The 26,602-nt window shown below is 34.3% G+C and overlaps 1 protein-coding gene across 1 annotated transcript; it reads left to right on the top strand.

Moving 5' to 3' along the window:
- Positions 1-1,959: 1,959 nt before the first annotated feature.
- On the top strand, positions 1,960-26,295 carry LOC116105743 (exocyst complex component EXO70A1-like). The gene is made up of 12 exons (XM_031392156.1): positions 1,960-2,320; positions 2,571-2,666; positions 18,676-18,881; positions 19,525-19,776; positions 20,781-20,919; positions 20,992-21,204; positions 22,352-22,557; positions 23,481-23,681; positions 23,777-23,876; positions 24,596-24,708; positions 25,594-25,740; positions 26,139-26,295. The coding sequence occupies exons 1-12, from the start codon at positions 2,150-2,152 to the stop codon at positions 26,254-26,256; spliced, it is 1,962 nt and encodes a 653-aa protein (XP_031248016.1). The 5' UTR covers positions 1,960-2,149; the 3' UTR covers positions 26,257-26,295.
- Positions 26,296-26,602: the final 307 nt, after the last annotated feature.

The following is a 26,602-nucleotide window of genomic DNA, read 5'->3' as shown; positions in this document are numbered from 1 at the left end:
AGGCTCGATCTAGCCTGATTTCGACACCAATTGCCAATCCAACACCACTATTAGGATCCTCTCATCTACCTCTCCAAAACCCTTCTCATCTCCAACTGCGTACTGCTGCCATTCGTTGACCACCGCAATTTTTTTGTTCGCGTAGTTGCAAACTATCAGGCCTAATTCTAGCAGTTTTTCGACTCCAAAATCCACCCTCTCACCACCCGTAGACTCACTGGCCTGTCCTCTTCAAAAGCCCCAATAACCCAAATCGTGTTAGCTCTCCGATCACTGGCAACCTCCTCTAGGGTTTCTTGCGGGTTTTTTTTTGTGAATTTGGGTTTAAATTGGAGTTTTTTATAGAGTTGATTGGGTGTATTGGTTGTGTCTTTGGAGTTGGTGATTGTTTTGAAGTGTTTTATGTTTTTAGGTGTTTTTTTCTGGCCAATTTCCCCCTGCCGGCAACTTACCATCCCCTCCTTTTTTGTGCACACCAGGTGTTTGAAATTTTGCCTCAACGAACACCCAATTACTAAGATCACCTTTGTAACCGTCGACCAGTCCTCACCAAAACAACTAATCAAAACAACGGTGCTGGAATTAGGCCAAACTGGCTTGAACCGGTGGTTGCGAAAAAATCGATCAAAAAAGTCGCAAAAAGCAACCGTCCTTTAGCGAAAAGAGGCGGTTGTAATTGACAATAGATGAGCAAGTGAGGCAAAAGGAGGCAAGGGTTTCATAAAGAAGATAGAGGGGGTTTAAATGGTGGTGGCGGTGAAGATTCTCGGTTGACAAAATGGTAGGAAAAGTTGTTGCAAAGTGGTTGTTTGTGAGAAAAAGCAGTGGGCTTTTCCAACAAATGGTGCGTGATCAGGTGACAAAGTGATATGGGTTTTAAAAAGGAGATGATGAGGGATTGAATGGTGGTGGCGGCTTAGATTTCTGATGACATAAATGCTCAGAAACTGGTCGAGAAGAATGGAAGTCGCGCAAAAATGTAGGTTGGCAAAANTGGCGATGAAGATTCTCGGTTGACAAAACGGTCGAAAAAGCTGTTGCAAAGTGGTTGTTTGCGAGAAAAAGCAATGGGCTTTCCGACAAACGGTGCGTGATCAGGTGACAGAGTGATATGGGTTTTAGAGGGGAGATGATGAGGGGTTGAATGGTGGGGGCGGCTTAGATTTCTGATGACATAAATGCTCGAAAACTGGTCGAGAAGAATGGAAGTCACGCAAAAATGTAGGTTGGCAAAAAGACCATTTATAGAGCAGATAGAAGGGGTTTAAATGGTGGTGGTGGTGAAGATTTCTGGTTGACAAAACGGTTGGAAAAGTGGTTGTAAAGTGGTTGTTTGCGTGAAAAAACAATGGGCTTTTTTGACAAACAGTGAGTGATCAGGCAGCGAAGTGATATGGGTTTTAAAGAGGAGATGATGAGGGATCGAATGGTGGTGGCGGCTTAGATTTCTAATGACAAAAACGTCCAAAAACTGGTCGAGAAGAATGAAAGTTACGCAAAAATGCAGATTGGCAAAATGACTATTTTAGTCTTTAATTGTTAAAAAGAAAAGTAACGGTGTCCATTTATAGGTGAGAATTTAGAATTTTTGAAACCAGGTTTCAACGTAGGATTCCGCTAACCCTCGGTGGGAATACGTCCTTTACTCTTAAATATTTTTATTTGTGTTTAGTTGTAAATCTTATATAACAGAGTTTTGATATGTCAGATGTTAGCATTTCTGATGCTATTATCAAGAATAATATATATTTATAAGTTATAAATATGTAATTAACACCCTTAAAAATATGACCAAATTAAAAAAATATAATCTTAATAATTAGGAAAACATATTAATCTAAATTCTAAAATTATGTTAAAACTTTAATTAATTACAATTACAATAACATTTCCATAAAAGGTAAAGTAAAAGAAAAGAAAAGAAAAGAAAAGAAAAAAATTGAATTGACCAAAAGAGAAACAGTTTGGAGGACTCCTAACTCAACGAAGCATTGTCAAAATCAATTCAAAAGACACCCCCTATATCTCTGCAAATATGTCAAAACTTCTTTCACTTACCCCACATCTTCACCAAATCCTCTTCCTTTTCAAATAATCCAATAATCAAACCACCCATTTCCCATCCAAGAAGCAGAAACAACGAAGAAAAATGGTGGTGGTGGGAGTTACCGGCATGGAGTCTCTTTCTTTGAGTGAAAAAGCCGCCAGAATGAGAGAGTCTTTGCAGAAATCCCAAATGATTACTGATAACGTTGTCTCCATTCTTGGCTCTTTTGACCACCGCCTCTCCGCTCTTGAAACCGCCATGCGTCCCACTCAGGTTATTTTATTATTATTATTTTTTTTTTTTTTTGTGTTTGGTTCACGGGAAAGTTTTGAGGAAATGAAACGAATCTAGTTCCAGTAAGGAAAAATTGTTGCTTGATGTGGTTTAGTTAACTTTTGGATCGGATCGGGTCAGGTCCATTTGGGAGATTTGTTTTGTTGAAGTGTTTTGTTTGGTTTCTTGATTTTGTAGAACAAGATTTGTTGTTTAGATCTTTTTTTTTTATTTTATTTTGATTTTTCAGATTAGAACACATGCAATCAGAAAGGCTCATGAGAATATTGATAAGACTTTGAAGGCTGCAGAGGTTATTTTGGCTCAATTTGATCTTTCTCGTCAGGTTGGTTTCAAAGCTTACTGTGATTTTTAATTTTACCAATTAGATCTCTTAGAATTGTTTATAATGGTAGTTTGATGTTTGGCTGAACATTAGTTATATGGTTTAATTTTGGGCTTTTAGATTGAGGTCAGTTTTACCATATTACCAGTGTTATGGTGTCCATAACTGCCCAGCAGAAAACTGAACATAATCAAGACTTTGGCCTGCGATATCATCCATGCTGGCTTAAATTAAGAGAATGCGAGATTATTTAAACAAGAACACCTCCCTGAACAGTCTAGTTTCAACAATCTACAATCCGTTGCCCTATTCAGTGAGATATTTAAAGCAAAAGATAATAGGGAAGGAAATTTGGCAATCGCCATATTATTCCAATTCCTTAAAAATTAAAAATCTACCAAAAGGAATATGAAGAAGAAATCTTCTTTTTGATAGAAGATTGTGAGTGGTTGACAATATATAGAGATAAGGAAATAAAGAGTAAACTGGAGCTTCATACAACCCTAAAACGAGTAGATGGTTAGATCATCTCTTGAGAAAGGAACAAAAACAATAGAAAAAGTTCATAAAAAAATTGTGTGGCAGAAGATATACAATGAAAATAATTTCATGAACTTGAACAAAACTAAGTCTAAATTGGTCAAGACCCCATTCTAGTTGAGATGAATAAAGAAAAGTGAATTGCCTTTGAGGTCTTTCGAAGCCAAGACTCACATTGAAGCAAAAAAAAAGGCACTTTGTCCCTCATCACTCTAGAATATTTTGCTTTTGCATCTTCAAGAATCGCATATTTTTTCATGCCAAATGAGCCGAGAAGAGCTAGGACTTAACATTTGAAGGTGTCTTGGCCTTCTTTCCTTTACCAAACACTCAAAAAATGTTGTGGTGGAAGGGAATATCAGGATCTTGGAATAGCTCACCGGAAGTTGGCTTCTTTGCAAGCTTTTAACCAGAAGAATGAAGTCATTGTGCATTGGAGGGAGAGATGACCTTCTTTCTCTTCATCCTTTCTGTCAATCTTATGAATGGGACAAATTTGTTGCTGATTACCTTATTTGAGTAACTTCTACTCCACTGTACTTTCCAAAACTAGAATTCAAACTGTAGACTTCAATTTTAGGGGGAGCAGGAGCTTTCATGTCATTATATAGTTTTTCAAAGTAAGATTTATAATACAATTCTATAAAGTTATAGAGATACTATAGTTGGTACAATTATTTAATCCTGAAGACCCTTATGGTTTTATTTAGAATTCTATCCAGAAGGGTTAATATGAAAAATGACCTTATTTTAAGTTGCAGTTTCCTTAATTATTCAGCATCCATAAATTTCCTCAAAAATTATTTATAATGCTTATATATATATACATAACTCTGTTCTTTTCCATTCAGGTTTCAAGGTATCAAGACCTTTACCTGATGTTATGTCTTTTATCCTTATTATCTATGTGTATGATTTTTTCATGGCTGTTAACAATTTGTTGTTCTGGTTTATAGGCAGAAGCTAAAATACTTAGGGGGCCACATGAGGAAATCCCTCATCTCTAGTATACCTTTTACTAGTACTCCAATCAAGATGAAATTTTGACACAGAACTGATCTTTAATGTATTTCTATATGGAATGCGAAACCAGTTGCACTGCTCAGTAGATTTGACCTGAGTCTTAGATGTACTTCTTAGTAGGATTTAAACATTTTTGTGTACTCTATGTAGAATCTAAATTCAAATGGACCCTAAGAGAATTGAACCTAGATGTATTCTTAGTAGAATTGGAACACAAATGACCTTCTAACCATTTGTAAAAGAAAAAAGAACGAATGTATCCTTCAATCTATTCGGGAAGTATGTTATTCATGTGTCTTTTACGTATCTTTGTGTATAATCGAATATAGATAACTTTTAATGGATTTTGATCCAGATATACCTTTTGGTAATTTAAACCCTGAGTACCTCTTAGAGAATTAATTAATTAAATGACGTTTCTAACATCTGTAAAGAAAAAAGAACGAATTTTATATTTCAAACAAAATTCTTTCCATTTCTCTGAAAAACAATAAGAATAAGTGGGACATTGAAGATATACAGAAGATGATATTAATGATCAATGTGATTCTATCTGTGTTTATTCTTGCAGATGAAAGGAAGCATTCCATAGAATTAATCATATATATTAACATATCCAAATGTGAATTAAAATTAGAGATAAAAAGAGCAAGACAGAATAAAAAGGGAAAGTCAAAATCAAATTTGGCTAGAAGCAAAAGTGGGGCCACAAAGCCAAAAGGAGCTCCAAGTGTTAGAAAAATTCTGCTTTTTTCTCCCTCTCGTTACATGCAATTGGCAGTTACAGCTGAACTTTTTATAAACATCTCTCATCTCAGTCTCCACGTAGCACCGAAGTGTTAATAAATATATTTCTTAACTCTCCCTTTCTTCGTCTTTTCATGGCGACAACAATGGCGGACTTTCCTCCAACCCCAGAGGACGGAGAGCTCTGGCTCCCTTCTGAAATCATCCATGAAATTACTTCTGCAAATGTCACAGTTTCACCCCCAAGACACACCCTTTTGCCTCACCATCATCATCATCCTCCTGTTCCCCAAACTTTAAGGTTAAATATTTAATTTCCCACTTTCCCACTTTCTTTTACTGTATTTTTTATGGCGATCTCATTACTTTTTGGCTCACAAATTGCAGATTTGCTTTGGTTCTCATGGTGTTAACCAAAATGGTGTTCGCCGGAACTTGCAGTGAATCCTCCACCCTTTTACGTTTACAACCCAATTACACCCGTTGTACAGGTGAACAGAATACAGTTGAAATATATTTAAAAGGAGAAAAATATCTTTTATTATACAAGGTTTCATAAACATTTAATTAATTGTGTAGGGTTTTGAGGAGAAAGGAAGCATGGTTTGTGTTGAAAAAAATGGAGAACAGGTGTCTTTCTTCCTCTTCCTCGTTCAGTAATACTCCTGCATTTTCTAGAAAAAACCTGAAGAGATTGGATCAATCCTGGAGTTGCCACTCAAAGAAGAAAAAGGGTAGGTTAATTTAACGTTGCATATATGGAAATTGTTATTTTTTATAGTTCGATGATAATTAATATAAATAAAATTGAGTTATTGAAAGTGGGTTTTGATTGTGTCTTATTGTTCCCTAATTGGGTTAAACCAATTATGAAATTTGTTGTTTAGTTGAAAATGAAGGGTGAAACTGGCTGTTCATCATTTTATGGTAGGGTTTGCATTTATGTAATTTGGTTATTCCTTTTATGTCACATGTCATGATGCATTGATAATCAAGGGTTTTGTTGTTATATCAAGTTGGAACATTTGTAAATTTCTACATTATTGTAGTTCTCATTATCATTAATTTCAATGCCAAGACCGTCTTAATAGTTTATATCAAGACCACATACTAATCACCGTGTTATGTATCCGTTTTTCTGTGATTATCGCTGAATTTGAACTTCCGCTAATAAAACCATTATTATGTTGTTGAATATTATCTATTTTTTGCACATAATATTTTGTTTTATTGTTATATTAGATTATTTATTATGATGATCGAAATTTTGAAATATATAGGTGGGAAGAAGGAAGGAGGAAGTAATGGGAATGAAATGAGCAGCATGAAGAAGGAAAGTCTGGAAAAGAAGACAGTACTCTCCACTTCCTCCTGGGATTTGTTTGCCTCAGGATTGGACTTACTAAAAAACCAGACCCTTGTTCCTGATTAACTTCTCCGTTATAGGAGAATATGAATAAATTAAAAATATTTTTTTTTTTTGTTTACAACGGAGTTTCAAGTCAATTTATACGCAACTCAACTATCCCTTTGAACCTTGAAACTATCAGCTGAGTAAAAGCTCCAAATAACTATCTCTATTAAGACCAAAAGAAATACTCGAACTCAAAACCTCTCGAGTAATACTCCCGGAGTTTTTATTGAACCTCTCATTTTGAATATTCCATTTGGAATTGTAATAGGTTTGATGACAGGATCTAGAACCAACTAATAACTTGAATAGAAATCAAGTCGACTTTTTCAATTTAATTCATTTATTTATTTATTTATTACAAAGTAGAGCAACATAACCCTAATAAGTTTTCAATAAGAGAAACCTGTAGGATGTAGGAAATAGTTGTTGACTAAGAGCACTCCCATGGTGTTCTTTATTTAAAAAGCATATTTTATATAATAAATAGCTCTTCATTGATTTTTATATAAAAACAATTTTTTATTCAAATCCATAGACTCTTAAATTTTAGGAGGAAAATATGTTTTTAAAAAAAAGAAACTTAATGAAGATAAATCATAAATAAAATGCATAGAAACTTACAAATTTATTATTTAAAATAGATAGAGAGTGAAATTTAACTCTCTAAATGAGAGAGTCAATCTCACTCTTTAATTATATTTAAAGAATAAAGATTTATTGGACTCTTGTTTCATGGATAAACTCTTTATAATAAAGAGTTTAAGTCATATAAAGAGTCATTTGGAGATGCTCTAAGTAGAAATGATTTAATAAAATAATTTGCTAAGTCAAATTAAGTTCTTCTCCAAACGATAATAATATAATTAATTATGGACCTTCGTATAAATATATTCATATTTTGAATATCATAACCGAACCAAGTGGCTTCCACAAATTAATAAAGGGCAAACGACATGTTCCCATCCTAGGTTTAGCGAAATCCAAAGTTCATACCCTTGGTTGCATTTATTACAAATTGCCACCTTTAAACTAACACTGTTAACGAATTTTGACTTGTGCTATACCACACGCCCTGACTTCTGAATTCACCCCACCCAACCATCACACATCGCCTTACCATCCAAACACCACCCACCAAGCCCACTCGACTGCCATTAAGGCCCATTGGCCTATTTCGACACCAATTGCCAATCCAACACTAGCATCAGATCCTCTCATTTACCTCTCCAAAACCCTCTCATCTCCACCGCATACTGCTACCGTTCTTGACCACCGCAATTTTTTGTTTGCGTAGTCACAAACTATCAGGCCTAATTCTAGTAGTTTTTTACTCCAAAATCTACCCTCTCACCCCCTAGACTCACTAGCTTGTCCTCTTCAAAAGCCCAATAACCCAGTAGTGTTAGCTCTCGATCACCGGTAACCTCCTCTAGGGTTTCTGCGGGTTTTTTTTTTTTATTTTTTTGGGAATTGGTGGTTTAAATTGGAGGTTTATAGAGTTGATTGGGTGTATTGGTTGTGTCTTTGGAGTTGGTGATTGTTTTGAAGTGTCTATGTTTGTAGATGTTTTTTTCTGGTCGATTTCCCCCTGTCGGTAACTTACCATCCCCTCATTTTCTGTGCACACCAGGTGTTTGAAATTTTGCCTCAACGAACACCCAATTACTAAGATCACCTTTGTAACCGTCGACCAGTCCTCACCAAAACAACTAACAAAACAACGGTGCTGGAATTAGGCCAAACTGGCTTGAACCGTGGTGGCGAAAAAACGATCAAAAAAGTCGCAAAAAAGCAACGTCCCTTAGCAAAAGAGGCAGTCGTAATTGACAATAGATGAGCAAGTGAGGCAAAAGGAGGCAAGGTTTTATAAAGTAGATAAAGGGGTTTAAATGGTGGTGGCGATGAAGATTCTCGGTTGACAAAACGTCGAAAAGCTGTTGCAAAGTGGTTGTTTGCGAGAAAAAGCAATGGGCTTTCCGACAAACGTGCGTGATCAGGTGACAGAGTGATATGGGTTTTAGAGGGGAGATGATGAGGGGTTGAATGTGGGGGCGGCTTAGATTTCTGATGACATAAATGCTCGAAAACTGGTCGAAAGAATGGAAGTCACGCAAAAATGTAGGTGGCAAAAAACCATTTATAGAGCAGATAGAAGGGGTTTAAATGGTGGTGGTGGTGAAGATTCTGGTTGACAAAACGGTTGGAAAAGTGGTTGTAAATGGTTGTTTGCGTGAAAAAACAATGGGCTTTTTGACAACATGAGTGATCAGGCAGCGAAGTTGATATGGGTTTAAAGAGGAGATGATGAGGGACGAATGTGGGTGGGCGGCTTAGATTTCTAATGACAAACGTCCAAAAACTGGTCGAGAAGAATGAAAGTTACGCAAAATGCAGATTGGCAAAATGACTATTTTAGTCTTTAATTGTTAAAGAAAAGTAACGGTGTCCATTTATAGGTGAGAATTTAGAATTTTTGAAACCAGGTTTCAAACGTAGGATTCCGCTAACCCTCGGTGGGAATACGTCCTTTACTCTTAAATTTTTATTATTGTGTTTAGTTGTAAATCTTATATAACGAGTTTTGATATTTGTTGGTTGATTGAAGAAGTATAGAAAATATAAAAAATCCATTTAACAATTAAGAAGACAAAACCTTGAGTTTATGAGACTTAAAATCTATTTAGTAATAAGGGTAGTGAATTTTATTCAAAATGAGGTTTTATTCAGAGTTTTAGTGGGGTTAAAATAACACCTCTCTTAACAAAATAAACCATGCTTTAAGCGTAAATAATAATCATTGAGCCCACCAAACGGCCTAGGTCCAAACATAAACATAATTTAATTAAAGAGTAAACGACTCTTTCCCACCGAAGGTTTGCCTTCACAATTTTTCGCCTAAAAATTTTCAAAATATCACTTTCCACCCAAAGTTTATATTATATTAATACCCAAAGCCAATTCCAAATGATTCTGGAGGCGAAAATTCTCTTTGTCACCACCATTAGAATCTCCGATTTCTTCTCTACAAAACCCTTCTTACTTCGGTATCTGATTTCTCGTCGATTACTAACCACTGCAAAGTTAGGGTTTCTTGTTCTTAGTTGATTTTCAACTGATTCCAACGGCGAATATTCAATCGATCACCACCATTTGATCCATCGACCTCTACTCTATAAAACCCCTCTTACCAGGGCTCCTGATAACTCACCGAACGCTGACTAAGAAAGTTAAGTGTATTTTGAGTATTAATAGAATATAAACTTTGGGTGGGAATGTGGTATTTTGAAACTTTTTGGGTGGAAAAGTGTCATTAAGGAAACCTTGGGTGGGAAAAAGTGTTTTACTCTTTAATTAAAATCTAAGTCTAATGACTTGAAATTCTCGAATAGTCACAAACCTCCTTTAAAGTTTGTCAAGACCTCTCTAAAAATTTTTTAATACAAAAGTTAATGGCAAATATTAAGCTAGAATTCCCAAAAAAATAAAAATAATAAATAAATAAATAAATATTATTTAAAATGATTTTGATTAGAATCATATGTGACATTAACATATAATTTACTATATTATTTCATCACTTACACGTTAATATCACATAAAATATCATATCACTTCAAATAACAAATTTGAAATATTGTTTAAGATTCATAGAATATAATATGTCAAACTTTCGATTATTTATTTAACAAAAAAAGATAAAAACAACAAATTTTTTTGTTAAAGAAACATTCATAAGAAAGAAATTATGATATCTATTATAGAATCTAGATAGTCACTAGACTCGTCACTCACTACTAAACATTAGGTTTGAAATATATTTTATCCCCATTGAGGTTCATGAAAAATCATTTACCCCCCTTGAGTTTGAGAAATATCTTTGACTTCCCTACTTTTATTTATTTGTGTATAGGACCAAATAGTTAGAGGTGCGCAAATCTCATTAATACCCTTAAACAGTTAAATAAATTTATTTTTTAAATAAATAACTCTGTTAATAGAATTTCATGATACTAATTATTTTAGTTAACAAAAAATAGGGGAGAATTTTGCATGTTTTCAAACTTGATGGGTGGCAGTTTCCTTGCAAACCGTAGGGAGGGATAAGTGATTTAAGCCAAAATTTGTTATAATTAGAAGATCAAAGTTATAGGCTCCTTTTGTTTAGTCTTTTAGAATAGTATTCTATTCTGAATAAGATTTAATCAAACATGATAGGATTCTTAGAATCTGTTTGGTACATTTGGAAAATAATTTATAAAAATATTTAGATTATTTTAACCCCTTATATTTGTTAATTTATCTAAACACCCCCTATAATAAAAGTTTATAAATTAACAAAAACACTCCCATCCACCTAATAATTGTCGACAGTCGACCACCATCGTCAGACGGTGGCCAAAAGTCGTCGGAATGGCGCACGACCAACTGGATCTGATCGGTCGTATGCCGATCTGACATTTCAGCCAGATCCACCATAGATTTGCCCGGAAATAGCCAGATCTACGACCAAAGATTTGGTCGTTAACAATGACCATATCTTGATTGTCGTTGACAGCCAGATTTTTGTCCGTAGATTTGGCCATTCCAGCAAGATCCATGGTGGATCTAGCCGAAAATGGATAGATCGACACATGATTTGTCAAATCCAGTCGGTCGTGTGTCGTTACAACGTCGGCGGCTGGCGACGGCGACTGTTGGCAGGTCATAGTGGCTTGGGTGGATGGGGGTGTTTTTATTAATTTTAAAACTTTTATTGATAAAAATAATTATTAATGTTTAAAGTTGAATAAAATATGATTGGATTTTGAAGAACATTAAAACAAACATATTTTTTAAGATAAGATAGTGGAATAGGATAGTGTTAAAATAGGGAAAAAAAACGAAGCCATAAAGCTTTAAACCAATTTAAATATAGTCTAGCTTTAATTTCTTAAAATTGGAATAAATTTATCGAGTTCCAATAATTTTACCAAGAACCTCCTAATAGCGTTATAAATAGAAAAAACTAAAATAAATGAAATCAATTTATCGTCATTTTAATCAAATACCTCATCTCTAGTATACCTTTTACTAGTACTCCAATCAAGATGAAATTTTGACACAGAACTGATCTTTAATGTATTTCTATATGGAATGCGAAACCAGTTGCACTGCTCAGTAGAATTTGACCTTGAGTCTTAGATGTACTTCTTAGTAGGATTTAAACATTTTTGTGTACCTCTATGTAGAATCTAAATTCAAATGGACCCTAAGAGAATTTGAACCTAGATGTATTTCTTAGTAGAATTGGAACACAAATGACCTTCTAACCATTTGTAAAAGAAAAAAGAACGAATGTATCCTTCAATCTATTCGGGAAGTAATGTTTATTCATGTGTCTTTTACGTATCTTTGTGTATAATCAGAATATAGATAAACTTTTTAATGGATTTTGAATCCAGATATACCTTTTGGTATAATTTAAACCCTGAGTACCTCTTAGAAGAATTAGAATTTAAATGACGTTCTTAACATCTGTAAGAGAAAAAAGAACGAATTTTATATTATCAAAACAAAAATTCTTTCCATTTCTCTGAAAAACAATAAGAATAAGTGGGACATTGAAGAATATACAGAAGATGATATTAATGGAATCAATGTGATTCTATCTGTGTTTATTCTTGCAGATGAAAGGAAGCATTCCATAGAATTAATCATATATATTAACATATCCAAATGTGAATTAAAATTAGAGATAAAAATGAGCAAGACAGAATAAAAAAGGGAAAGTCAAAATCAAATTTGCTAGAAGCAAAAGTGGGGCCACAAAGCCAAAAGGAAGCTCCAAGTGTTAGAAAAAATTCTGCTTTTTTCTCCCTCTCGTTACATGCAATTGGCAGTTACAGCTGAACTTTTTATAAACAATCTCTCATTCTCAGTCTCCACGTAGCACCAAAGTGTTAATATAAATATATTTCATAACTCTCCCTTTCTTCTTTGTCTTTTCATGGCGACAACAATGGCGGACTTTCCTCCAACCCCAGAGGACGGAGAGCTCTGGCTCCCTTCTGAAATCATCCATGAAATTACTTCTGCAAATGTCACAGTTTCACCCCCAAGACACACCCTTTTGCCTCACCATCATCATCATCCTCCTGTTCACCCAAACTTTAAGGTTAAATATTTAATTTTCCTACTTTCACAGTTTCTTTTACTGTATTTTTATGGCGATCTCATTACTTTTTGGCTCACAAAATTGTAGATTTGCTTTGGTTCTCATGGTGTTAACCAAAATGGTGTTCGCCCGGAACTTGCAGTGAATCCTCCACCCTTTTACGTTTACAACCCAATTACACCCGTTGTACAGGTGAATCAGAATACAGTTGAAATATTTTTAAAAGGAGAAAAATATCTTTTATTATACAAGGTTTCATAAACATTTAATTAATTTGTGTAGGGTTTTGAGGAGAAAGGAAGCATGGTTTGTGTTGAAAAAAATGGAGGAACAGGTGTCTTTCTTCCTCTTCCTCGTTCAGTGAATACTCCTGCAGTTTCTAAGAAAAAACCTGAAGAGACTGGATCAAATCCTGGAGTTGCCACTCAAAAGAAGAAAAAGGGTAAGTTAATTTAACGTTGCATATATGGAAATTGTTATTTTTTATTAGTTCGATGATAATATTAATATAAATAAAATTGAGTTATTTGAAAGTGGGTTTTGAGTGTGTCTTATTGTTCCCTAATTTGGGTTAAATCAATTATGAAAATTTGTTGTTTAGTTGAAAAATGAAGGTGAAACTGGCTGTTCATCATTTTATGGTAGGGTTTGCATTTATGTAATTTGGTTATTCCTTTTATGTCACATGTTCATGATGCATTTGATAATCAAGGGTTTTGTTGTTATATCAGAGTTGGAACATTTGTAAATTTCTACATTAGTTGTAGTTCTCATTATCATTAATTTCAATGCCAAGACCGTCTTAATATGTTTATATCAAGACCACATACTTAATCACCGTTTGATGTAAAATCCGTTTTTCTTGTGATTATCGCTGAATTTGAACTTCCGCTAATAAAACCATTATTAATGTTGTTGAATATTTATCTATTTTTTGCACATAATATTTTGTTTTATTGTTATTATTAGATTATTTATTATTGATGATCGAATATTTGAAATATATAGGTGGGAAGAAGGAAGGAGGAAGTAATGAGGAGATGAAATGGAGCAGCATGAAGAAGGAAAGTCTGGAAAAGAAAGAGCAGTACTCTCCACTTCCTCCTGGGATTTGTTTGCCTCAGGATTGGACTTACTAAAAAACCAGACCCTTGTTCCTGAATTAACTTCTCCGTTATAGGAGAATATGAAATAAATTAATAAATAAATTTTTTTTTTTTTGTTTACAACGGAGTTTCAAGTCAATTTATACGCAACTCAACTAATCCCTTTGAACCTTGAAACTATCAGCTGAGTAAAAGCTCCAATAACTATCTCTATTAAGACCAAAAGAAATACTCGAACTCAAAACCTCTCGAGTAATACTCCCAGGAGTTTTTATTGAACCACGATCATTTTGAATATTGCATTTGTAGAATTGTAATAGGTTTGATGACATGGATCTAGAACCGAACTAATATACTTGAATTAGAAATCAAGTCGACTTTTTCAATTTAATTCATTTATTTATTTATTTATTTACAAAGTAGAGCAACATAACCCATAATAAGTTTTCAATAAGAGAAACCTGTAGGAATTGTAGGGAAATGATTTGTTGGACTAAGAGCATCTCCAATGGTGTTCTTTATTTTAAAAAGCATATTTTATATAAATAAATAGCATCTTCATTGATTTTTAAATATAAAAAACAAATTTTTTATTCAAATCCAATAGACTCTTTAAATTTTAGGAGGAAAATATGTTTTTAAAAAAAAGAAACTTAATAGGAAAGATAAATCATAAATAAAATGCATAGAAACTTACAATTTATTATTTAAAATTAGGATAGAGAGTGAAATTTAACTCTCTAAATGAGAGAGTCAATCTCACTCTTTAATTTATATTTAAAGAATAAAGAGTTTATTGGACTCTTGTTTCTATGGATAAACTCTTTATAATAAAGAGTTTAAGTCATATAAAGAGTCATTTGGAGATGCTCTAAGTAGGAAATGATTTAATAAAAATAATTTGCTAAAGTCAAATTAAGTTCTTCTCCAAACGATAATAATATAATTAATTATGGACCTTCGTATAAATATATTCATATTATTGAATATCATAACCGAGACCAAGTGGCTTCCACAAAATTAAATAAAGGGCAAACGACATGTTCCCATCCTAGGTTTAGCGAAATCCAAAGTTCATACCCTTGGTTGCATTTATTACAAATTGCCACCTTTAAACTAACACTGTTAACGAATTTTGACTTGTGCTATTACCACACTGCCCTTGACTTCTGAATTCACCCCACCCAACCATCATCACCATCGCCATTACCATCCAAACACCACCCACCAAGCCCACTCGACTGCCATTAAGGCCCGGATTGGCCTGATTTCGACACCAATTGCCAATCCAACACTAGCATCAGGATCCTCTCATTTACCTCTCCAAAACCCCTCTCATCTCCAACCGCATACTGCTACCGTTCATTGACCACCGCAATTTTTTTGTTTGCGTAGTCACAAACTATCAGGCCTAATTCTAGTAGTTTTTTTACTCCAAAATCTACCCTCTCACCACCCGTAGACTCACTAGCTTGTCCTCTTCAAAAGCCCGAATAACCCAGATAGTGTTAGCTCTCGATCACCGGTAACCTCCTCTAGGGTTTCTTGCGGGTTTTTTTTTGTTATTTTTTTTTTTGTGAATTTGGGTTTAAATTGGAGGTTTTTATAGAGTTGATTGGGTGTATTGTTTGTCTTTGGAGTTGGTGATTGTTTTGAGTGTTTATGTTTAGATGTTTTTTTCTGCGATTTCCCTGCGGTAACTTACCATCCCTCTTTCTGTGCACACCAGGTGTTTTGAAATTTTGCCTCAACGAACACCCAATTACTAAGATCACCTTTGTAACCGCGACCGTCCTCACCAAAACAACTAATCAAAACAACGGTGCTGGAATGCCAAACTGGTTGAACCGTGGTTGCGAAAAAATCGATCAAAAAGTCGCAAAAAGCAACCGTCCTTAGCAGAAAGGGCAGTCGTAATTGACAATAGATGAGCAAGTGGGCAAAGGCAAGGTTTTATAAAGTAATAGAAGGGGTTTAAATGGTGGTGGCGATGAAGATTCTCGGTTGACAAAACGGTCGAAAAAGTGTTGCAAAGTGGTTGTTTGCGAGAAAAAGCAATGGGCTTTCCGACAAACGGTGCTGATCAGGTGACAGATGTATGGGTTTTAGAGGAGATGATGAGGGTTGAATGGTGGGGGCGGCTTAGATTTCTGATGACATAAATGCTCGAAACTGGTCGAGAAGATGGAAGTCAGCAAAAATGTAGGTTGGCAAAAAGACCATTTAAGCAGATAGAAGGGGTTTAATGGTGGTGGTGTGAAGATTTTGGTTGACAAACGGTTGGAAAAGTGGTTGTAAAGTGGTTGTTTGCGGAAAAAAATGGGCTTTTTTGACAACAGTGATGATCAGGCAGCGATTGATATGGTTTTAAAGAGGAGATATGAGGATCGAATGGTGGTGGCGCTTGATTTCTAATGACAAAAACGTCCAAAACTGGTCGAGAAAATGAAGTTCGCAAAAATGCAGATTGGCAAAATGACATTTTAGTCTTTAATTGTTAAAAAGAAAAGTAACGGTGTCCATTTATAGGTGGAATTAGAATTTTTGAAACCAGGTTTCACGTAGGATTCCGCTAACCTCGGTGGGAATACGTCTTTACTCTTAAATATTTTTATTGTGTTTAGTTGTAAATCTTATATAACAGAGTTTTGATGTCAGTGTTAGCATTTCTGATGCTATTATCAAGAATAATAATATTTATAAGTTATATATGTTAACACTTAAATATGACCAAATTAAAATATATCTTAATAATAGAAACATATTAATCTAAATTCTAAAATTAGTTAAAACTTTAATTAATTACAATTACATAACATTTCCTAAAAGGTAAAGTAGAAAGAAAAGAAAAGAAAAAAAAAATTGAATTGACCAAAAGAGAAACAGTTTGGAGGACTCCTAACTCAACGAAGCATTGTCAAATCAATTCAAAAGACACCCCCTATATCTCTGCAAATTGTCAAAACTCTTTCACTTACCCCCATCTTCACCAATCCTCTTCCTTTTCAAATAATCCAATAATCAAACCACCCATTTCCCATCGCAGAAGCAGAAACAACGAAGAAAATGGTGGTGGGTGAGTTACCGCATGGAGTCTCTTTCTTGATGAAAAAGCCGCCAGAATGAGAGAGTCTTTGCAGAAATCCCAAATGATTACTGATAACGTTGTCTCCATTCTTGGCTCTTTTGACCACCGCCTCTCCCTCTTGAAACCGCCATGCGTCCCACTCAGTTATTTTATATTATTATTATTATTTTTTTTTTGTGTTTGGTTCACGGGAAAGTTTTGAGGAAATGAACGATCTATTTTTGTTTTTGAAGTTTAGAGTTGTTTGCCAGTAAGGAAAATTGTTATTGATGTGGTTTAGTTAACTTTTGGATCGGATCGGGTCAGGTCCATTTGGGAGATTTGTTTTGTTGAAGTGTTTTTTGGTTTCTTGATTTTGTAGAACAAGATTTGTTGTTTAGATCTTTTTTTTTTATTTTATTTTGATTTTCAGATTAGAACACATGCAATCAGAAAGGCTCATGAATATTGAAAGACTTTGAAGGCTGCAGAGGTTATTTTGGCTCAATTTGATCTTTCTCGTCAGGTTGGTTTCAACTTACTGTGATTTTTAATTTCAACTTAGATCTCTTAGATTGTTTATAATGGTAGTTTGATGTTTGGCTGAACATTAGTTATATGGTTGTTAATTTGGCTTTTAGATTGAGGTCAGTTTTACCATATCCAGTGTTATGGTGTCCATAACTGCCCAGCAGAAAACTGAACATAATCAAGACTTTGGCCTGCGATATCACCCATGCTGGCAAATTAAGAGAATGCGAGTTATTTAAACAAGAAAACCTCCCTGAACAGTCTAGTTCACAATCTACAATCCGTGCCCTATTCAGTGAGATATTTAAAGCAAAAGATAATAGGAAGGAAATTTGGCAATCGCCATATTATTCCAATTCCTTAAAAATTAAAAATCTCAAAAGGAATATGAAAGAAACCTCTGTTTGATAGAAGATGTGAGGGGTTGACAATATATGAGAGGAGGAATAAAGAGAACTGGAGTTCATACAACCCTAAAACGAGTAGATGGTTAGATCATCTCTTGAGAAGGAACAAAAACAATAGAAAAAGTTATAAAAAAATTGTGTGGCAGAAGATTACAATGAAAATAATTTCATGAACTTGAACAAAACTAAGTCTAAATTGGTCAAGACCCCATTCTAGTTGAGATGAATAAAGAAAAGTGAATTGCCTTTGGGGTCTTTGAAGCCAAGGCCCACATTGAAGCAAAAAAAAGGCACTTTGTCCCTCATCACTCTAGAATTTTGCTTTGCATCTTCAAGAATCGCATATTTTTTCATGCCAATGAGCCGAGAAAGCTAGGACTTACATTGAAGGTTCTTGGCCTTCTTTCCTTTACCAACACTCAAAAAATGTTGTGGTAGAGGGAATATCAGATCTTGGAATAGTCACCGGAAGTTGGCTTCTTTGCAAGCTTCTTAACCAGAAGAATGAAGTCATTGTGCATTGGAGGGAGAGATGACCTTCTTTCTCTTCATCCTTTCTGTCAATCTTATGAATGGGACAAATTTGTTGCTGATTACCTTATTTGAGTAACTTCTACTCCACTGAACTTTCCAAAACTAGAATTCAAACTGTAGACTTCAATTTTAGGGGGAGCAGGAGCTTTCATGTCATTATATAGTTTTTCAAAGTAAGATTTATAATACAATTCTATAAAGTTATAGAGATACTATAGTTGGTACAATTATTTAATCCTGAAGACCCTTATGGTTTTATTTAGAATTCTATCCAGAAGGGTTAATATGAAAAATGACCTTATTTTAAGTTGCAGTTTCCTTAATTATTCAGCATCCATAAATTTCCTCAAAAATTATTTAACTCTGTTCTTTTCCATTCAGGTTTCAAGGTATCAAGACCTTTACCTGATGTTATGTCTTTTATCCTCATTATCTATGTGTATGATTTTTTCATGGCTGTTAACAATTTGTTGTTCTGGTTTATAGGCAGAAGCTAAAATACTTAGGGGGCCACATGAGGACCTGGAAAGTTATCTAGCAGCAATTGATCAGCTAAGAAGCAACATTAGTTTTTTTAGTGGCAAAAAGAGCTTTAAAAGTAGCGAAGGGGTGGTCAACAATGCAAATACTTTACTTGTTAAGGCCATTTCAAAGCTAGAAGATGAGTTTAAACAGTTATTAGCTTCATACAGGTTTGTGGCTGTAGGACCAATCCTTTACAACTATCTAATGCTCCTATGCTCTTAAGTTTGGAAATGAGCTGATTGCAGTTGCAAGATATGTCATTAGTAGTTGCTAGACTATAATATGCATATGGGGAAAAAGCTTCCTTGGTTTACAGTATCCTTATGTTTTACATGTCCATTTCTATAATATATGCAGACCATTTATTTAGTTATATCCCCAACAATGATTAGAAAATGCAATCAGTTGAGTTTTTTATTTTTTTATTTTTAAAGCACTAATTAGTAGTTTTAGTACTGAGTTTTTCTGCCTTTCTTCTGCTTAACAGTTGTTTGGAGGTGTTACCTGTTAATTGCTTAATATGCCTTGTAATTATTATAAGGTTTCACCTTTTCTCCCACAATTGGGATAAAACCGAGCTTTTTCTAGAGCAGTTTCCTGAAATCTTTTTCTTGGTTATTTGGAGAATAGATTTTTTTCTATTTTATTTGCATTCCATAAGCATTATGATTGTGTGTCAAATAGTCTCAGTCAGTGATCTTGATGGATTAGATATTTAGGTTTTCTAATGAACTGATACTGCAGCTTGTTTCCATATTCAAAGATGCTTTCGTTGTAATCCCTTTTCCTTTTCTCCTTTTGGCATTTCAGCAAACCTTTGGAGCCTGATCGTCTTTTTGAATGCCTTCCAAATTCAATGCGACCCTCATCAGGTTCCCCTGGACACCATGGTGAAGCTCATCACAAGAGTCCTTCACATAATCACTCTGACAACAGTGACTTAGAAACTGCTACTTTTACACCACCCGCTCTCATACCACCGAGGATTCTGCCGCTACTGCATGATTTAGCCCTGCAAATGGTTCAAGCTGGCCATCAGCAGCAATTACTCAAAATTTACAGGTAAGAGGCTTCATCCGTAGTCCTTAGACCCCTTTGACTGTTTCTAAAGAAACAAATGGAACACCCAATCTCCCCCCCCAAATCAACACACACACACACACTAGCTATTTTTCTTACATGCAATTATCAATAAATTTAGGTTTACAAACTGCAGAAAATTGTAATATTGAATTGTATTCGGTGTACTGAGTTGTGTTGTGTCTGTATATTGATTGGCCTCTGAATTTAGGGCCACCTATTCCTGAAGGTCTCAAACATCTAATATCACCTGCCAAACTATCATTGTGCCATGTGGCCTATTGGACAGGAAAGGCACTATTCCATGATAAGTATTACTGATGATGCTTTCTGATCTATTTGGTAATGCATTCAAAAATATTTTCTGGAGAGAGTAATGAATTGAGCCTGAAAAGTAAGTTTTGCCATCTGGATTCAGCTGTGAGTTGGGTTCAAGCTGGAGAGCTTGCCTTGCTGTTGTCCTTTTCCGAACCAATTATGTGCTGCCCCTTGTGTTCCTGGAGAGACTACAATGCCAAAAATTGAAGCATCTGTTAATGATGCATGATACCTAAAAAAGAATAAAGACAACCAATATCTAGAAAGGAAACCAGTCGTTCTGTTCAAGGATGTGATTGCAAAGATTGGGATATTTCTTGCTCTATAATTATTAGTAGTTCCATAAAGCTCTCCTAAAAACTTTTATGCGGGTGAATTAAATTTTCATTCATGGAATTTGGAAGTGTAGTTATCTTTTGGATTAAATCTGCTCTCGACTTCCAATTTCAGCATTTTTCTGTTCTCTTTGGATCATTTAGAGGATTAACCTATCATTTATGAGACTTAATTGTTAAAAGAAAGAGTTATGTTAGGTGATCTTTTATTTTATAGTTGTCTGTGTACCATCAACCTACTTGATATATTCTTATACATCCATATCCCTCACACATGTATATTATGTATTTCAACAAGTTTATCATTCATATATATACATACACATATTTCAGGGATACCCGTTCTTCAGTTTTGGAAGAAAGTCTCCGCAAGTTAGGAGTTGAAAGACTTGGCAAAGAAGATGTTCAGAAGATGCAATGGGAAGTGCTGGAGGCAAAGATTGGGAACTGGATCCATTACATGCGTATTGCTGTAAGATCTTTATGGAAGATTCTCAAATACTTGTATGTCTGTTAGTCCCAGTAACTAATCATGTTTGAACAGGTCAAATTACTGTTTGCTGGAGAACGTAAAGTTTGTGATCAGATATTTGAAGGCTTTGATTCTGTCAGTGATCAATGTTTTGCTGAAGTTACCACAAGTAGTGTGTTAGTTCTTCTTAGCTTTGGGGAGGCAATTGCCAAAAGCAAGAGATCACCTGAAAAGTTATTTGTACTTTTGGATATGTATGAGATAATGCGAGAGCTTCACTCAGAGGTATGGCTAACATGTTTATTTGACATGCAATAGCTGAAAACCTTATTGACACAATGGTTTCTTTGGAGATGCCAAAATTAGGTATCTTGGTATCAGTAGCAGCTGAGATCTTTGATTTTTTTTTTTTCTTTTTTTCACTTATTATATGTTTATATTAATAATGGTATTATTATTTGCATATATGGATAGATGTCAGGTTGATAGTCTATGATTTTTTGGTTTGTTGTGACAAATTACTGATTTAAAACATTAGAAAAACTTGTTTTTACATTCCACTATCATAGAAGTTTAAATGTTATAGTGACATCATTTTATATTAGCTTAAATATATTTGGATCAATGGTTTCTCAACATGTAGCATAGCCCATTTGACTAGAGATCTTGTGTTTGGGTTATCATAATATAATGACACTTCAAATTAGATATGTTATAATCTCATAATTTGAAACTGAAAGGAATGTGTGTGCTGTGTAAACATTTGTAAGCGATTTTTGTTTTTAAGTTTTCTAAAATGAGAAAGCCTTACCCCATCATACCACATTCCTGTTCCCACCTTTTACCATATCAATCTGTATTTTAGCTAACATAGGAATTAAATGTTTATAAATTTCTCTCTTTCTCTCTCTTGCTCTTATTGAAATTAAATATCAGATAAAACAACTAATCTATTGCTCATGAAATCACTCAGTCTATTATTGAGTTTATGGTACAAACCATTTGGTGACATTCGTGATGGTTCAAGGATGCTAAGTGATCCTTTAATGGCAATATTGATTTTGATATAAATTTGTTATGGTCATAATTTTATTCACTCATGAGCTTTCAAATTGTGTGCTAAAGTATTGTTTCTTCAGACGATTTCAGAAAAAAAATTGTACTAAGTTTTAAATTTTTACTATTTTTGGGTCTTCTGTCATTTAATCCGTGCCTGATGACAATACTTATAAATTTTCATTACAAGATTATGTGTAACAAGCAATACAATGTATCTGACATTTGACCTAGGTTTCTTTTTAGATGCTTAGGCTGATGCCTGAGTTACCATCAAGTCTATTGGTTCGTTCTGCATGTTCTGGAAAATAGTTATCATAATTAAATGGTGCTACTTTTTTGTAATTAACTTGAAAGATGGTCTTTCTGTTGCCAGATTGAGTTGGTTTTCAAAGGTAAAGCTTGCACTGAAATTAGAGAATCTGCATTTAGTTTGACAAAACGGCTTGCCCAGACAGCTCAAGAGACCTTCGGTGATTTTGAAGAAGCTGTTGAAAAGGATGCGACAAAAACTGCTGTGTTGGATGGAACTGTACATCCTTTGACAAGCTACGTCATTAACTATGTGAAGTTTTTGTTTGAGTAAGTGCAACTGTACTTTTTTTTTTTCTTTTTATTATTTAGTCATAATCTGCTATCAAATGCTTACCGATATAAACATTATATTAATTAGTTTTTAGTATCCTAATATGGACTTTTGCTTCATGATATGTGGCACATGTCAGTGACCCAATTTCTGTTCTAAAGTAAATGTTGAGTAAATCCTAAAAGATTATAAGAAAGGCCCTACTTCATAATATTTAAATTCTAACAGGCGCCTCATATAAAAGGCCGAATTTTGATCAATGGACTTGTCACAAACATTTTGGGTCAACTTGGCCTGTTTCACACTGCAATATCAAAAATTTCTTTATTGCGTCAGTTGAATTTACCAAACCCTCTTTGGGATTACTTGTTTCTACTGTCATTAGTACAAGTCTATGTATCTTGTTTTAATCCCTTTTTTGTTTGTTTTTTAAAGGCAGCCAATTAAGGGGAAAAAGACTTTTATCTATGATTATTCAAAAATTCACATATTAAATCTTCATTTAAGTTTGTGTGATTTCTTTCTGTTAATCCTTTTTTTTTTTTTAAAAAAAAAAAATAGCCAGTTAAGGGGTAAAAGAGTTTTATCTATGAATTCACATATGAAGTCATTACTTAAGTTAGTGAGATTTCTTTTTACATTTTTAACTACCCACCCTTCCGTATGCACAATACAAATTAAGTGGATCCCTCTCCTTGTTATGAGGAGTATTTGGAATTTGATCCATATGCTTCTTGTTCCACTATAAGAAATATAAGCAACCAGGTTAGTATTCCCTTAGGGACAAGTTTGTGAGATTCCACCTACACTAGAATTCTATACACAAAAGTGAAATATTTCAGTTTTGTAGCTTTATTTTTATTTTTTTTTCCATATTTGTCATTGATTGAACTGGCAATTCTGCATTATACTTTAACAGCTACCAATCGACTTTGAAGCAACTTTTCCAAGAATTTGAAAATGGCGACGGGACAGGTTCACAATTAGCTACTGTAACAATGCGAATAATGCAGGCTCTTCAAACTAATTTGGATGGGAAATCAAAGCAGTATAGAGATCCTGCTTTGACACACTTATTTCTGATGAACAATATTCACTATATGGTCAGATCTGTCCGCAGGTTTGTCATGTTCATTTTTCTCTACTTTTATTAAGCTTTAAAATGTTTGTCTTGCATGAGTACTGTAGCTTAATGTGTGAACATTCTATTTTAAGGTCTGAAGCCAAGGATCTGTTGGGTGATGATTGGGTGCAAAGACACAGGAGGATTGTGCAGCAGCATGCAAATCAATACAAAAGAAATGCTTGGCAAAAGGTAATTTATTGACCCAATTGAATGACACCTCCTGTAGAGAATCCTGGAAAATCTTATTTTGTTACTTTGGGTAGTTGAATGGGTTAGTTTCGTGCTGTCTTACGAGATTCTTTCTTGAGTTGCATGATCAATTTTATATGAAAGGACTTGCACTCTGCATTTACTTGTGCAAACATGCATTAAGTGGAAGTTTTGGTGTGATAATCAGAAGAGGATATGCATTAAAATTAATTTTTTTTGTTGGAAAGTCTTGAGCAAATATTATTGGTGGTCAAGGATATTATTAGCAGAATTTGTAGATGTAAGTTTTTATTTGTGATTCATTTTGTTAACCCAGCTAGATGGTAACTAAAAACCAGGAAAAGATTGGTACACTTGAGGAAAAGAAAAGCTGAACTGAATAATTACTCTATGGTGCTGAATTGCTTGTAATGATATAGAAACTGTGTTTATCATGCAATATCCTCTTATGACATATTCTGATACTCTGTTGACTGGTTGCTGTCAGCTCAGCCTCTCCCATTTCCCTCCTTTTCTTCTAACAGGCTATTTGAGTTTACCATTTGGAAATTATGATATCAAGAACTGTTAATAGCCTTGTGGAGATAACCTCCTGTTTATTTAATGACATTATCGGTTCTTTCCCTTTAAAGTGAATAAATAGCCTGCTAAGAAGCCCATTTTTTCTAATTAGATATGGATTCTTTTCTCCTCTGCAGATTCTGCAATGTCTTTCTGTTCAAGGGTTGACGTCATCTGGTGGTGGTAGTTCAGTGGCTGGTGATGTATCAGGAAATAGTAGTGGAGTTTCAAGACAATTGGTTAAAGACAGGTTGATATCTGCATCCTTCTTGAAACACTTTTTCTTCTAAATTCTAATAATAATTCTGTCTTTTATCCATTCATTACTGATGTAGGAATAGGCGGATTACTTTTAAGTTTATTTCAGTCTTTATTTTAATTTTCTTAGGGTTTATTTATCAACGTATTTTTAGAGTTTTATTTCGTTTATGTGTTGTTTTAGTTACAATTTCTTGTTTGATTAGGCTTAGTATTCTATTTCTTAAGCTTATAAATAAGGGGTTAGTATTCTATTTCTTAAGCTTATAAATCAGGGGTTCTGTGGTCCATTTTTATGCAATAAGATTTTAGGATTTTTCTCTCTAGGGATTGTCTTTTGTTTTTCTTATTGTTTGATTTTTTCTAGATTCTTGCTATTCTTCCTAATCTGTGCGTCTAGTTTCTCCCTAATTTTCTATAATCTATCTGATTCTTATCTGCTTCTTCTATGAATTGGTCTCAAAGCAAGTTTTGATATGTTTTTAATTTGCTTCAAATTTCTGCTTCCACATCTAAATCTTAAACACATAAAAGAAATTGTAATTTTCATCCATAAAAAATCAAATTGTCGTAAACCCTAATCTTCTGATTTTTCTGGCAATTTGGGTTCATGGAAAAAGTTTTTTTTTGTATGACGATCAGGATTTCTTTATGTATCGGGTTTTGATGCGGAAGCGGAATTTTTTAGCAAATTATAATTAGATCAGAATTTGCATCAGAACTTGCTCTGATACCAATTGATAGAGGAGGAGAAAGAGAATCAGATAGATGTAAAATAGATTAATAGAGGAGCAGAAGAACTAAAATAAACTTGAACTAATCCTACTCTTCCTACATCAATTACACTTGTCATAACTCTTCTGATAATGATTGACAGGCTCAGGACGTTTAATATACAATTCGAGGAGCTTCATCAAAAACAATCTCAGTGGACTGTTCCTGACACAGAGTTGCGGGAATCTCTGCGGCTTGCAGTTGCTGAAGTCTTATTACCTGCCTACAGATCTTTTGTTAAGCGTTTTGGGTGTGTTTCCTTTTCCTATTCGTAACTTGCTCTCTTACAACTCATAAATGAACAGATGGCACACAAACATATCCAAAAAAAAAAAAAATACATCACCCATTGTGCATGCCAAAATTCAAATTAATTGGGGATTTTGGAGTTATTTCATTGTATTGTTTCAAGTCAAGCTTAAAAACTTTTTTTATATACAGAGAGTGAGTTTTATTGATTGGATAGCTCATGTCATTCAATCCACGAAAAGTTTTGCGCTTGGTTTTATAGAGTAAAAACAAGATCCAACATTGGGCTGAGAAAATATGAATTTCATAGAAAACTCACTTTAGCGGCTGCATGAACAAAATCTTCTAATCTAGCATCTACATGTGATAATCTTATATCTGGGATTTCCATTTGTACAGGACTCTAGTTGAGAATGGGAAGAACCCACAGAAGTACATTAGGTACTCGGCGGAGGATTTGGAACGAATGTTGGGTGAATTTTTTGAAGGGAAGACCTTGAATGAACCCCGGAGGTAGATTCGGCCGCCCTTTCATTTTTCGATGATGAAAACAACGGTACAATATCAAATCTTAGGTGGCATTGAGTTTGCAAGGCGATGGAAAGAAAATAAAAAAGACGGAAAATGGAAAGAAAATATATGATGGTGTATATTGGATATTATGGTGAATGATGAATAAGAGTCATTTTTGCTCATCCACAGAATTGCACAATTATCTTATTTTAGTTGCAGTGTGTTGTTGGTTTACAAGAAAGAACATCAATGCTTTTCCTTGTAGAGTTTTTACAGTTTCATTCATGTATTTTTTTAAGGTTATTCTGATGGTGTGAATAATTTTTAGTAGTAAATATTTGATCAGATTT

Source organism: Pistacia vera, unplaced genomic scaffold, assembly GCF_008641045.1.
Source record: "Pistacia vera cultivar Batoury unplaced genomic scaffold, PisVer_v2 Contig503, whole genome shotgun sequence".
In the NCBI taxonomy this organism is placed as follows: Eukaryota; Viridiplantae; Streptophyta; class Magnoliopsida; order Sapindales; family Anacardiaceae; genus Pistacia; species Pistacia vera.
This window is presented reverse-complemented; position numbering and strand designations above follow the sequence as displayed.

Bases quoted from the DNA above. Each gene is read 5' to 3' on its own strand.
- LOC116105743 (XM_031392156.1), top strand. From the start codon at position 2,150: ATGGTGGTGGTGGGAGTTACCGGCATGGAGTCTCTTTCTTTGAGTGAA. The intron at 2,667-18,675 runs GTTGGTTTCAAA...TCTGGTTTATAG, and splicing joins AATTTGATCTTTCTCGTCAG to GCAGAAGCTAAAATACTTAG. The intron at 19,777-20,780 runs GTAAGAGGCTTC...CACATATTTCAG, and splicing joins CAATTACTCAAAATTTACAG to GGATACCCGTTCTTCAGTTT.